General features: G+C 39.1%; 1 protein-coding gene across 6 annotated transcripts in view; it reads left to right on the forward strand.

The window, feature by feature from the left end:
• The window catches only part of Fchsd2 (FCH and double SH3 domains 2), a 216,077-nt gene that overhangs the window by 183,866 nt on the left and 18,935 nt on the right, over positions 1 to 13,276 (forward strand). For all 6 annotated transcript variants that reach the window (XM_075971610.1, XM_075971605.1, XM_075971607.1 and 3 more), the window contains one exon: positions 2,824 to 2,985. In XM_075971610.1, coding sequence (XP_075827725.1) covers positions 2,824 to 2,985 — 162 coding nt within the window. The remainder of the gene's footprint in view (positions 1 to 2,823; positions 2,986 to 13,276) is intronic.

Consider the following 13,276-nt stretch of genomic DNA (forward strand, 5'->3'; position numbering starts at 1 on the left):
ATACACACGCATACTCTCTCCCACACAGAATTATATAGTAAATAAACCTTTAAAAAAAAAAAAACAGGGCTGGAGAGATGGCTCAATGGTTAAGAGCATTGCCTGCTCTTCCAAAGGTCCTGAATTCAATTCCCAGGAACCATATGGTGGCCCACAACCATCATAATGAGATCTGGTGCCCTCTTCTGATGTGCAGACATACATGCAAGTAGAACACTATGTACATAATAAATAAATCTAAAAAAAAAAACTAAACTCAAAAGAAAGCAGTACTTCAGGAAGGGAAAAATGAAAAGCTATTAGCATATACAAAACAAATAGCAAGTTGACACTCTAGTCTTTCTGTATTACTAATGACTTTAAATGTCAGTGTATAAATTCTCTAACCAGAAAACAAATAAGCAGAATAGATTTTTTTTAAAAAAGTGATACAGGAACTAAAATCAAGAATACTTTTTTTTTAATTTATTTACTTATTTATTATGTATGCAGTGTTCTACCAGCATGTATCCCTGCAGGCCAGAAGAGGGCACTATATCTCATTACAGATGGGTTGTGAGCCACCATGTGGTTTCTGGGAATTGAACTCAGAACCTCTAGAAGAGCAGCCAGTGCTCTTAACCTCCGAGCTATCTCTCCAGCCCCTCAAGAATACTTTTTGCTTTTGCAGAAGACCTGGAGTAGGTTCACAGCACCCCCGTGATCCAGGGAATCTAGTGTCCTCTTCCGACCTCCATGAGTACCAGGCACACATGTGGTGCACATACATACACAGAGGCAAAACATTCATACACATAAAATTAGAATAAATAAAATCTTTTGAAAATATGATTCAACTATATGCTGTGGAATTGGAAACACACTTTAAGTCCGAAGATAGAAATAGACTAAAAATAAATAGGTGGAAGAAGATATTCCATACAAATAATAGCCAGAGAATGACAATCACACACACAGATACTGTACGGATGCACCTAAAACAGGTGAATTCATAGAGACAGAAAGTCAAATTATAGTTACCAGGACTTTGGAAGGGGAATGGAAAATTGTTATTTATTGCATAGAATTTTAGGATTTTTAAAAATATTTTTAAAGATTTAATTATGTACATGAGTTTGTTTTTTCTATGTGTACATCAACAAAACTAGAAGAGAGTATTGACTCCCATTAAAGAAGGTTGTGAGCTGGGAATTGAACTCAGCACCTCTGGAAGAACAGCCACTGCTCTTAACCACTGAGCCATCTCTCCAGTCCCTGGTTTTAGTTGTATATGATGAAAATATGATGAAAGCAACCCGAAAGTAGATGGTGTAATCATTGCACAACAGTTAGTATATTTAATACCCACCAAACTGCACATTTAAAATAGTACATGTGTGCTGTAATAATAGTGAGAAAGATGCTGTGGCTGTTAAAGAGAGCAAGGAGGGATCCAGGGGATCCCAGTGTTTCTGCAACTTCATGACTGTTTAAAGTCAAAAGGGCTGCTCATTAACAATCCACAGTGGCAGCCAAGTGAAAAACAAGCTTGTGCTGGAAAATGTTGATATGATTAAACATTATTATTTAAAAGAAAATACTTTATGTCCGTGTCTCTCAATTAATTTCAACTAAAGTTCAAGGTAAAAATATCTTCTTGGAAGAGCAGTAGAAGTGCTTTTATGTAGGAATTCATTTTAAAAAGATTACTAAACATGTTAGGAGACTAGCTTTGAATGTTTGTGTTCCAGTGCTTTAGCTCAGTTATGTCAGAGAAGTCAACAGCTAGGTGTTTACTGCCTTTCACATTATGACTGATCTGCATAGCATGCTGTAGGAACAGAGGGAAGACTATAATGGATGCCCATGAAGTGAGAATTATTAGAAAAACTTTCATAAAAAGGATGTTTTAACTGACCCTCAAAAGGTAGGCAGTCATCATGAAGCATGAACTATTACGTGCAAAGAACTGTTGTTGACCAGGCAGGGGTAATGTGATGTACTGGCCGAGTATGTAGTGATGTGGGGCCACAGAGGCCATGGAAGACAGAAAAGGATATTTCAAAATGTGAAAGCTATCTTATTCCAGATTATTACTCAGCAGCCCAGAGTTGGAGCTGGAGAGATGGCTCAGTGACTGAAAGTATTTACTTTGCTTGCAGAAGACCCAGGTTCAATCTCAGCATCCACATGTTGTCTCACAACCCTGTGTACCTAGTTCAGGAGATCCGATGCTTTCTTCTAACTTCTTCAGGTTCCTGCACTCATGTGGTATATATACATATACTTAGACACACGTATATACTAAATAAATAAATGTGGGTTTTTTTCCTTAAGAATAAAACGTAGGCCTAGTCCAGAGTCTCATAGCACTTTAGAACAAGGGATAACATGATTAGGGTTCATTTAGAAGGCCACTATATATGCTGGATTTTAAGATGTTCTAAGCCCCATTCTTCTTAGCAACAAAAGGAAGATTTTGGGACATTCTCATTTCTTCCTAGTCAGGTTCTGTTTTATGTGTTATCAGTACTGTGGGTGTTGCAATGCAAAGTGTGACAGGTATGACCGAGTGATAGAACATGTGCATCACATGGACAAGGACCCGAGTTCAGTCTCCAACAACCCCTAATCAGTCACTCAAAAAGATACGAGTATGCCGTTTGCCATTATCTAAAAGGCCCAATTCCTATTGTTGTGTTCATATTCTTTCTCCTTTCCGTAGATGAAAAATTAATATCTAACAATTGCTGATAAATGTCAAGTTGTTAAAAAGTTGGAAATAATTTAATCGGTGTGAAGGGAAATTGCCTTAATCTCCAACCTTATTTGTTTTGTTTTTAGATAATTAAATTGAAAGCTGAAGCCCGGCTAGACCTACTAAAGCAGATCGGGGTTTCTGTGGACACGTGGCTGAAGAGTGCCATGAACCAAGTGATGGAGGAACTGGAAAATGAGCGGTGGGCTCGCCCTCCAGCTATGACCAGCAATGGCACTCTACACTCGGTATGGTTTCTTTTCTTGGATTTCATGAACTGACTGTTACTTGCTCTGTAGCCAAACTTGGTGAAAATTTAAAATAAAAATAGTGGAAGGTTGTTTCTGTCACTTCATTTAAACTTAATATCAGCACTCGGGAGGCAGAGGCAGGCGGATCTCTGTGAGTTCGAGACCAGCCTGGTCTACAGAGCTAGTTCCAGGACAGGCTCCAAAACCACAGAGAAACCCTGTCTCGAAAAACCAAAAAAAAAAAAAAAAAAAAAAAAAAAACGTAATATCAGAAAGAGAAGAGGGAGATTAAAACAAGTGTGTTCGTGTTTTCTTCTGTTTTTTAATACAGTAAAGAATACTTTGCCAATAATTGGACTATTGGTGTCTATACCCCAAACCATTATTCTCCATATAAGGTAAATAGCATTTTAGCTGAAAGTAATAGATGAGAAAACCTAGTGTTTCTGAAATTCTCAGAGATCTAATGAAATGAACATAAACGTTTAGAGAGTTGTAAAATATCTTTTAAAATGTAGGCTCAGAGGTGGAGAAGTGTCTGTCAGTAAAGTGCTTATCATACAAGCACAAGGACATGAATTCAAGCTCCAGAACTTAAATAACATCACCAGACTTGGTGGCACATACTTGGGATTCCTGTACTGGGAGGGTAGAAACCTGCAGATCCTAGGAGTCTCTAGCCAGCCAGTAAAGCTAGCCTAATTAGCAAGTTTCGGGCCAACAAGAGACCCGGTCTCAAAAAACATGTTGGGTGGTTCCTAAGAAATAATATCAAAAGGCTGACCTTTGGCCTCCACATGCACATGGACACACATATACTCACAGATAAAACATATACAAGGCACAGGCTGAAGAGATGGCTCAGAGATTGAGAACACTGGCTGCTCTTCCAGAAGACTCAGGTTCAATTCCCAGTGCCCACATGGCAGCTTACACCTGTCTATAACTCCAAGATCTGCCACCCTCACACAGACATACATGCAGGCAAAATACCAATGCACATAAAATAAAAATAAATGAATTTAAAAAAAAAAAGACACATGCAAGGCTAACAGGTTCTGTCTAAAGGGGAATTCAGTTACCAGGGCAGAACAAGAACCCAGTGCAGGAAGGGCTTGACAGGTAATAACTAGCACACAGCTTGTTTCTTCATAGAATTTACTGGTATGTTTCTCTTTGTTTCCTTTTATTGTTTGTCATCCTCTCTGGAATATAACGGCCATGTCTTCTAGCTCCACACAGCAAAGTGCCGTGCACACAGTAGATACTTAGTGTCTGTTGAAGGAAGAACTGAGTGATGAGTGGAAGGACGCAGTAGTGGTAAATAAAGAGCTGACTTTGTTCATAGTGCTCTAATATTTGTGTCCTTGTTACATAAACTGGCCAGTTTAAAAAAGCATTCCTGGAAGTTCTGTCACATTTTTCACATAGCTCTCCAACCTTCTATGGGAATACATTTATTTATTTAAAAAAGACTGTATAGGGGTTTACAATATAAGAAAAAATAGTCTATTGAAAGTTTATTTTTATTTCATTACTAATGGAAATCTGGCCTATGGGGTTGAAACACATACACTGTGGGGTTAGAAGAGCTTGTCCCGTTGTCATTAGGGCAGAGTTTCTCCATGTCGTGGAACATCTTCCGATTACATCTTTAAATTTCTCATCTAGCTCCGGTTGTTCTGCTCCACAGTTTATGTGATAGCAGGTTTCAGCCACCAGCTTCCTTGTACTCTGTAGTGGCCCTGCTTCCACATCAGTCACAATGACTATGCTTGAGCCAGCACCTTCTGAGGATATAACCTTAACTCTTGCTTCCTTCCTAGACATGTTAGAGGTGAATGGGACTTGGTCTTTCTTCAGTGGTTAGCTGGAAGAACCAGCAGCCCTTTTAGATCTCTGTGGTACGTGACAGTATGTGACGAGGTCTCTGTGTGGCAAACTTGAGGTCACTTCTATAGAATTCATCAGCACACCATGTAAAAAGTCACTCCTTTCTGGATTTCTTAGGGAATATTATGTTAACCAACTCTTATGATCTCCTCTAACCCCAGAATTTTTGATTCTGTGACAGACTATCAGAAAAACTTCAGTACCAGCTCAGGAAGAGTTTGCCCATAAAGAAATGTCATCAGAAGTAGCCCTTGATGGACTTGAGTAAGAACTAAATTGAAGGTGTGCTCATGAATCTGAAGGAAGAACATAAATGGGATGCACATAGGGGCTTCTAGACACCAGCTCATCAGGAAGCAGTATTTTGCAATCTTATCCCACTTTTCCTACCCTCTGGCCAGTTTTAAAGAGTCTGTGTAGCCCCTCCTTCAGCTTAGAGGTTATATCAGTTACATTACTAAAGGAAGCCTTAAGTCATAGAATAGCTTAATGAGGCCCCAGTACTTATTTAACCTTTTTCTTAAGTAACCCTGAATGATTTAGAGAATCTTGTACCCCTCCAAACTGTCAGCTAGCTGACTGAGGAACTCAAGGCTGAAATACACATTCTGGCCACCAGATATTTTCTTCTATTTAGATGCCAACAAATTAGTCATCTGTGGAATGTGAAGACTGTCGTAACATTAACAGTGTAGCTAAAAAGTGTCTCATGGAAAGTAAGTATTATTAAACTACATAATCTATTTGTTTTAGAGAGATAATTCTTCCTCCTGTCTCATGCTATTATATAGAATATAGGATTGGAAGGAACAAAGAAAAGAATCCCAGAATGTGGTGACACATTTAAAAAGAGAGTTGCAGAGGGTGTGGAGGCCCCCATCTTTGATGCCAGCACTCAGGTGGCAGATGCAGATGGATCTCCTGAGTTCAAGGTCAACCTTTAGCCTGGATGCATAGTTTCAGGTCATCCAGGACTACATAATCAGACCCAGCCTGAGAGAGGGGGAGTGGAGGGTACAGAGAGATGTTTAGTTGTTGGGTAACTAGAGCCTACGTATACATGCTCCACCTGGGAATGGATACTGCCAGGGACACTCTGAGCCACTAAACTACTCCTCCCTCCCTTCTCTTATTTCCCTGCCTTCTCTCACTCAAGCCCATACTCAGTTAAAAGGGCTAATTTTGCAATGTTTTCACTCCAGTGTTACTTGTCACTGGACAATCTACACAATCCCTTCAGAGTCTCTATGGTCATTCTGTGTAACATTTGCATATACACCATTGTTCATTCATATTCCTGGCTTTTACATGCATGGATTCAACCAACACAAATTTGAAAGTTTTAGGTTTTTTAAAAATTACATCTGTACTAAAAATAGAGACTGTTCTCTGATCAGTATACCCTAAGCATGTATACAATATAGCAACTATTTCTATAGCATTTACAGTCTGTTAGATATGCATGGGTTATATTTAAATACTATAGCATTTTATGTAAGGGACCTGAGTATCCATGGACTTTGGTATCCACAAGGGATCCTGGATTCAGTCCTTAGATACAAAGAAACAACTAAATTCCTTTTTTCAAGTTTAGGGTTGTTTGCCGTAATACAAATAATTTTAGGGTTGTTTTCTGTTGGATCCCACAGTGGAATCTGCAGTCTTTTCTTTGAGATTGGTTTATTTTTATTCTTTCTAGTCTCTTTTTTCTTAGATTTTTCAGATTATAACTGACACTATCTACATGACTTCCCTCAACAGTTGTACTAGGCAACCGACAGTCTGCTTTGCTGTGCAGCCTCCCTAAGGATCTGACATTTGCAGAATTGCAGAGAAATAAATCCTGACTCCAGTCATCTTGAAGACTGCTGAGTAATCTGGTTGGAACACAAGGAGACTAATGTGCTTCACCTTACTGTCCAATCTGCCTAATAGTTCTTGCAGTCGATGGCATTTGTTTTTAAATATGAAAACTTGCTCATGGGCTTGAGCTAATCTCAATTAAAAGAAAGAATGGATTTCTATAATGAAGCAAATAGAAATTGTTAAGAGAATATCCTTGCAAAAAAATCTTCAATTGCTTTCATTTTATAGTACTTTAAAATGGATAGCAGTCTTTTTTATTGAACTATGCTCTTAAAAAGCCCATGCTTCTGGTGAAATTGGTATTTCAAATTCTAGTAAGATCAGTTTAGTTCACTGCATTAAGTGTGCCAACCCTTCTCATGAGATCCTTTGCTGCTGAGTGCATACTGTGTCTGATTTAATTTCTACAGTTGAGAGAAATTGTCTCATTTTCTAGTAGCCAACACCAAAAAGGGGCTGGCACTGAAAATTCTCACCGTTGAGAAGTGTAGCCAGCTCTCCGATTACAGTTTTTTGAATTTCAGCATAACCATAATATGTTCCTAATTCCACTGATAGTCATATATGCAGAGGAAAGTAATTGTCACTAAGCTTGGTGACCTCAGTGATACTTGACCCATATGGTAGCAGGAAAAAACTGACTTCTGAAATTGTTCCCTGACCACACACATACATACACACCTCACTAAACACCATAATTTTAAAATGTTGATCTCATAGAAGTAGAGTTGAATGGTGTTTCTCTAAGGATGGATGGTTAGGAAACAAGGGTGATGAGCATGGGTCAAAGGATACATTGTTGTTGGGGACTGCTTATTCGTTCTCTGCTGCCCAGACCACGAAATAACCACATAGAAATTATATTTTTTGCAATATTGTTTGGCCAGTAGCTTAAGCATATTGCTGGCTAGCTCTTATATTTTTGGTTAATCCATTTTTATTATTTTATATTTTGCCACGAGGTTCATGGCCTACCAGCAAAGTTCCAGGTGGCAGCTCGCGCGTCTTTCCCCTCTGGTGACTCCATGGCTTCTCTCAACTCTGCCTTCTTTCTCGCAGCATTCAGTTTAGTTTTCTCCACCTAGCTCTGTTCAGCCCTTCTATAGGCTCAAAGCAGTTTCTTTATTCATTAACCAATAAAAGCAACACATATACAGAAGTATTTCCCACATCAATACAAAACCATAATAAGATTAGAAGCCTGAAACCCAAGAGATCTGTCATGCCATAAAATCACTATAGGGGAGAGTGGGGAGATGGCATGGTGGTTAAAAGCACATAGTGCTCTTCTTGAAGATCTAAGTTCAGTTCCCAGCATGCAACAGCCTGCAACCGCAGTTCTGGGGGAATCTGACACCTCTGACTTCTGGGCACTTGCATTCATGTACTTATACCCCTACACACACATACATATAACTGAAATAATAAAAATCTTTTTTAAAAAAAAATCAATATAGTTACTAATGGTGGTGTGTTTACTGTATTCTTTCCAACACTGGGAGAAATACTGCTAATGTTTATCATATTCTTGAGAAAATAGTAAGGGAAGCGGATGCTATGTGACCTCAACACAGAAATTTGTGGTTAAATAAAGTGTGCGTGTACATCTGAAATCACTAGAATATCAGCAAAAAAAAGAAAATGAGCTAGATAGGGTGGTATATACACAGTCTGAGCTACCTGAGAGGCTAAGGGAGGAGGAGGGGTTTGAAGCTAGCCTGGGCAGCCAAAACAAAATAAACAAAAAAGATAGTGATACTTTCTTTAAGTAGTAGAATAATACATATCAATAATAATATATCAATATTGCTAAAACATTTATTTTGTGTATAATGAGAGTTTTTAGGAAAATACTAATTTATATTTGTAAAAAAACTGAATGTATTTTGTCTTGGTTTGGTTTTTTTTTTTCATACAGGGTTTCTCTGTGTATCCCTTGTTGTCCTCGAACTCAGCAGGCTGGCCTCAAACTCAAGAGATCCACCTGCCTCTGCCTCCCAAGTGTTAGGATTAAAGGCGTGCGCCACCACTGTCTGGCTAAACATAATGTTTTATTCATTTGATTTCTATGGAATACAAAAATTAGCTTCTTTTTATAAGTGTGCTGGAGATGTAACTGTGTTGTTACAGCACTTGCCTAGCATGAATGAACTCAGGGGTCCAACCCCCCAGTACAACCTAAACCAAATGTGGTAGCACTTAGGAGATAGAGGCAAGAGAATCAGAGGTCTAGGTCATTTTCAGCTACATAGTGAATTTGGGACCAACCTGGGCTACATAAGAGCCTATCTCAAAAATAAAGTTGTGATAATACTACTAAAGTTCCTGTGACACAGTTTTTACCCACAGTCATGTCAAAGAATATTCTTCTCATCTTCAAGATAAGCACTTTTCTCCCATTTTATCATCTAAGTTTAAATTACCACTAAAAGAGTGGGGCTCAAGTGCTACATCAGGTGGTTTGTACATTATCTGCATAGAAGAGTTAATTACTAAGCACAATTACTCCGAGTGTATTTACAGAGGAGCTGATGGGTTCCTTAAAGCCTGAATGAGGAGAGGTGACGTTGGAACCCAGAGGTGTCTGCCTCTGCAGCCCTCAGACATCATGCCCCTACTCCGGATTTCTCTGTGTTTTTCTAATCTTTTTATTTTAATTACTGTGTAGGTTTTTAAGTATCATTGGATGTTTTATTTCCAGTGCCATTAGTGATTGTGTTAAGTCTTTGTGTACTGTGTTGACCAGTTGGCATTCAAATTCAGAAGTTTTGTTGATATTTCAGCAGCTCTATTAAAGGTTGAAAAACATACATTCAATTGAATTTTAATGTAGACATTCTGATACATTTTAACGTATGTGTGTACTAATGAAAGTATTGCAGTTACAAAAATAATATATTTATTGCTTTCCTCATTCTCTTTTGTAATCTCATTCATTTTCTGTTCTTCAGTTAACCACTGATCTACTTTCTGGCACATTAAGTTAGTTTGCATTTTCTGGAATTTCTATAGAGAGAATAATATCTTCTGTGTGGGACTTTGAAAACTGGTGATGATTTTGAGGATCACATTTTATTACTGTATGTTAACAGTTTGTTTATTTTCATTGCTGAGCAATGTTGCATTGTGTAGCTATAGGTGTTTACTGTCCTTCTACCCATTGTGGACATTCAGTTATTCTGGGCTATTATCTTTTATTATTATTACTTATTATAATTTTATAAGTCTTGAATTTGGGTGGGATAAGTACTACCAACATATGCTTCTGACTAGGCTATATAGTGGGTATATATTTAGTGTTTTAAGAAACTAGTGTTGGGGGGGCTGGAGAGATGGCTCAGTGGTTAAGAGCATTGTCTGCTCTTCCAGAGGTCCTGAGTTCAATTCCCACCAACCACATGGTGGCTCACAACCATCTATAATGAGGTCTGGTGCCCGCTTCTAGCCTGCAGACATACACACAGACAGAATATTGTATACATTCAAAAAAAAAGAAACTAGTGTTGGATAGGGCGGTGGTGGCGCACGCCTTTAATCCCAACACTTGGAAGGCAGAGTCAGGCAGATCTCTGCGAGTTTGAGGCCAGCCTGGTCTACAAGAGCTAGTTCCAGGACAGGCACCAAAGCTACAGAGAAACCCTCTCACAAAAAAAAAAAAAAAACAAAAAGGAAAAAAAAAAGAAAAGAAACTAGTATTGGTGAGACGTGAGACAGGTCTATTTATAATTCAGCTACTTGCAGGCTGAGGCAGGAAGATCACAAGGAGATCTGGACTCCTGAGTGAGTTCAAGGCCAGACTAGGCAACTTATTAAAACCCTGTCTCAAAATTGAAAGTTTAAAAAGCGGGAAAAGGCTGGATTTCTGAGACAGGATCTCCATTTATAACCCTGACTGGCCTAGAACCCAAGCTGACCTTGAATATTCTTTCTCCCTCTGTTGGGTTTGCGGATACTGACACTATGCCCAGTTGGAGGATCTTCTTCTTTTAATAGACTTTGATAATTTGGTTTGCATTTTGTTGTTATTGCAAAACGTTTTTCTGTTCTATCCAAATTACTGACGCTACTGTTATACGTTGTTTATGGTATCTTGACTATTCTTTATCTAGAGCATCTGTAGTTCTGTCGGCTTCCACACTTACTCCTGTACGGTTTTGTCTCCTGTTCTAGTAGAAGTTCATCAACTAGATGGCTCTCCACGGTGAGCAAGCTTCGGGTTTCATTTGTTGGTGTTTTTTTCCTGTTTTATTAATTTCTGCTTAGATTTTAATTATTTCCTTTCTCTGTTTAATTTGGATTTAATTTGTTCTTTTATGACTGTTTCAGGTAGAAGCTGGGGTTATTGATACTTAAATATTTCCCCTTCTTGTGGAGGCATTTGGTAAACATTCCTGCTACATATTACTTTAGGTTCTTTGCATGGTTCTGCTAATATGTTAGCATTCAGTTCAAGATACTTTCTGACTGGCTTTTCAGTGTCTTCACTGAGTGGTAACTTACTTAGAACTATGTTGTTGACTTTCCAGATACATTGCTGCCTTTGATTTCTACTTTAGTTACACTGTCCATCAGTAACATAATCAGTTTTTTGAAATTTACTGAGACGACTTTTGCGACCAGGATGTGATATATAAGAATGTGCATTCTGCTGCTGTTGGGTACTGTGTTCTACAAATGCAAACCTCATCTAGTTGGTGGCGTTGCCCATGTCCTTCATATTCTTACTGCTGTTCTCTGAGCCCCACCCAATGTGCTATGCCTTAGGGAAACAGGAGTCATTCCCAAACCTGTGTGAGCTCTAGAGATAATTTTCTCTAATCCTTCTAGGTGGTTCTATTCTAGCTTCAGCTACTTTATTCATACACATACACTAAGCACTACTCAGCTGAAGACTTGAGGCCTCTGCAAATTTCCTCTGCAAAGGATCTCTTTCTGCTCTCCTTGCTACTTCCGAACTCTAGCTGCTTTGGCCTTCGTGAACTCCCCGTTCTACTCCTCAGTTCAGAGGACCACCGTCCTCAGCCTGGAAACTTTTTCTGACAGTAAGTTGAGCAAATTGTTTTCATTCCCCAGACACCACTGTCTTGTTGCTTGGTGGTCTGTGTCTTGAAAGCTTTGATATTTTTTTTACCATATTTTTTGTTATTACATTTATTTACTGAGAGTGGCGCATGCCTTGTTCCTCACCTAGAGGTCAAAGGACAACTCGCAGGAGTCATCGATTCACTCCTACCACGGTGAGGGTCCCAGGGATTGATTCAGGCTTGGCGGCAAGCATCTTTACTGAGGGAGCCATCTCACAGTCTCAAGTCTGGTCCCTAGTATCTATCTTGCTTTAAAGCAGACACTTGTATATTATCTTCTTGGGCAGTATTGATCACTTCTCTGTCCAAGTAGAGTTGAGAGGTTCTGCTAGTCAATTTTCTGCTAGTGCCTGCTTCCCTTGTATTGGGCATCAGCAAATTTTTCATCTCTGTGTCTCTTAAAACCATCAAAAGATAATGACTTACTAAGTGCCTCTCATTTCCAAGTGTTAAGGGTGTAATCCTTGTGATAGCCCTGTGAAAAAATAGTTGTCTTCACTAGAGACCTGAGGTCACTGGAGTCGCACACGGCAAGTGCATGGTATAGTCAGTGTGCACACCCAGCCTGTCAGATTGAGGCCCTCTGCTTCCTGGCTGTGAAAACACCACAAAGCTGAAGGTGCCAAGTGCTAGAAGAAAGCGCTATAGGAACTCCCACCGGGTTCTTCTCACTGGCCCTGCAGGAAGAGTAAGCATTTGACAGCAGTTTAGGGAGAAAAAAAGTAAGTATGGCCAAGAAGAATTGTTTTGATTGAAGGAAGAAAGAAGTGTTGAGAGTATTCCTTAAGAAAAGATACAAAGGAAGACTGGGATTTACAAATACTGGATCAAGAAAGCAAGAGAACAATGAAGAGGATGGAAGAGGGGAAAGGAAGAAATTAGTCTTAGATGTGCTTTAGAAACTACTGAAGTTGCCTTTAATCCCAGCACTCGGAAGGCAGAGGCAGGCGGATCTCTGTGAGTTCGAGACCAGCCTGGTCTACAAGAGCTAGTTCCAGGATAGGCTCCAAAACCACAAAGAAACCCTGTCTCGAAAATCCAAAAAAAAAAAAAAAAAAGAAAAAAAGAAACTGCTGAAGTCAAGCAAAGTGTCTAAGTGGCTCCTGTTGTCTCTAAAGCCTTCTAGGCTTTCCTGTGAACTAAAAGCAGAGGAGGCAAGAGGAATGTTTGTATCAGCCCATGCTGGCAAGATACATGCTCTAGACTGATTCCCAGTACCAAAGCACAGTACATGTTAACATTCTACACATATTTTTTTTTTGTTTCTTTTCTTTTCCTTCTTTCTTTTCTTTTTCTTTTTTTTCTTTTTTTTTAATATTTATTTATTTGTTTATTATGTATACAATATTCTGTCTGTGTGCATGTCTGCAGGCCAGAAGAGGGCACCAGACCTCTTTTCAGATGGTTGTGAGCCACTATGTGGTTGCCGGGAATTGAACTCAGGA

This window comes from Microtus pennsylvanicus, chromosome 5 (genome assembly GCF_037038515.1).
Source record: "Microtus pennsylvanicus isolate mMicPen1 chromosome 5, mMicPen1.hap1, whole genome shotgun sequence".
Taxonomy (NCBI): Eukaryota; Metazoa; Chordata; class Mammalia; order Rodentia; family Cricetidae; genus Microtus; species Microtus pennsylvanicus.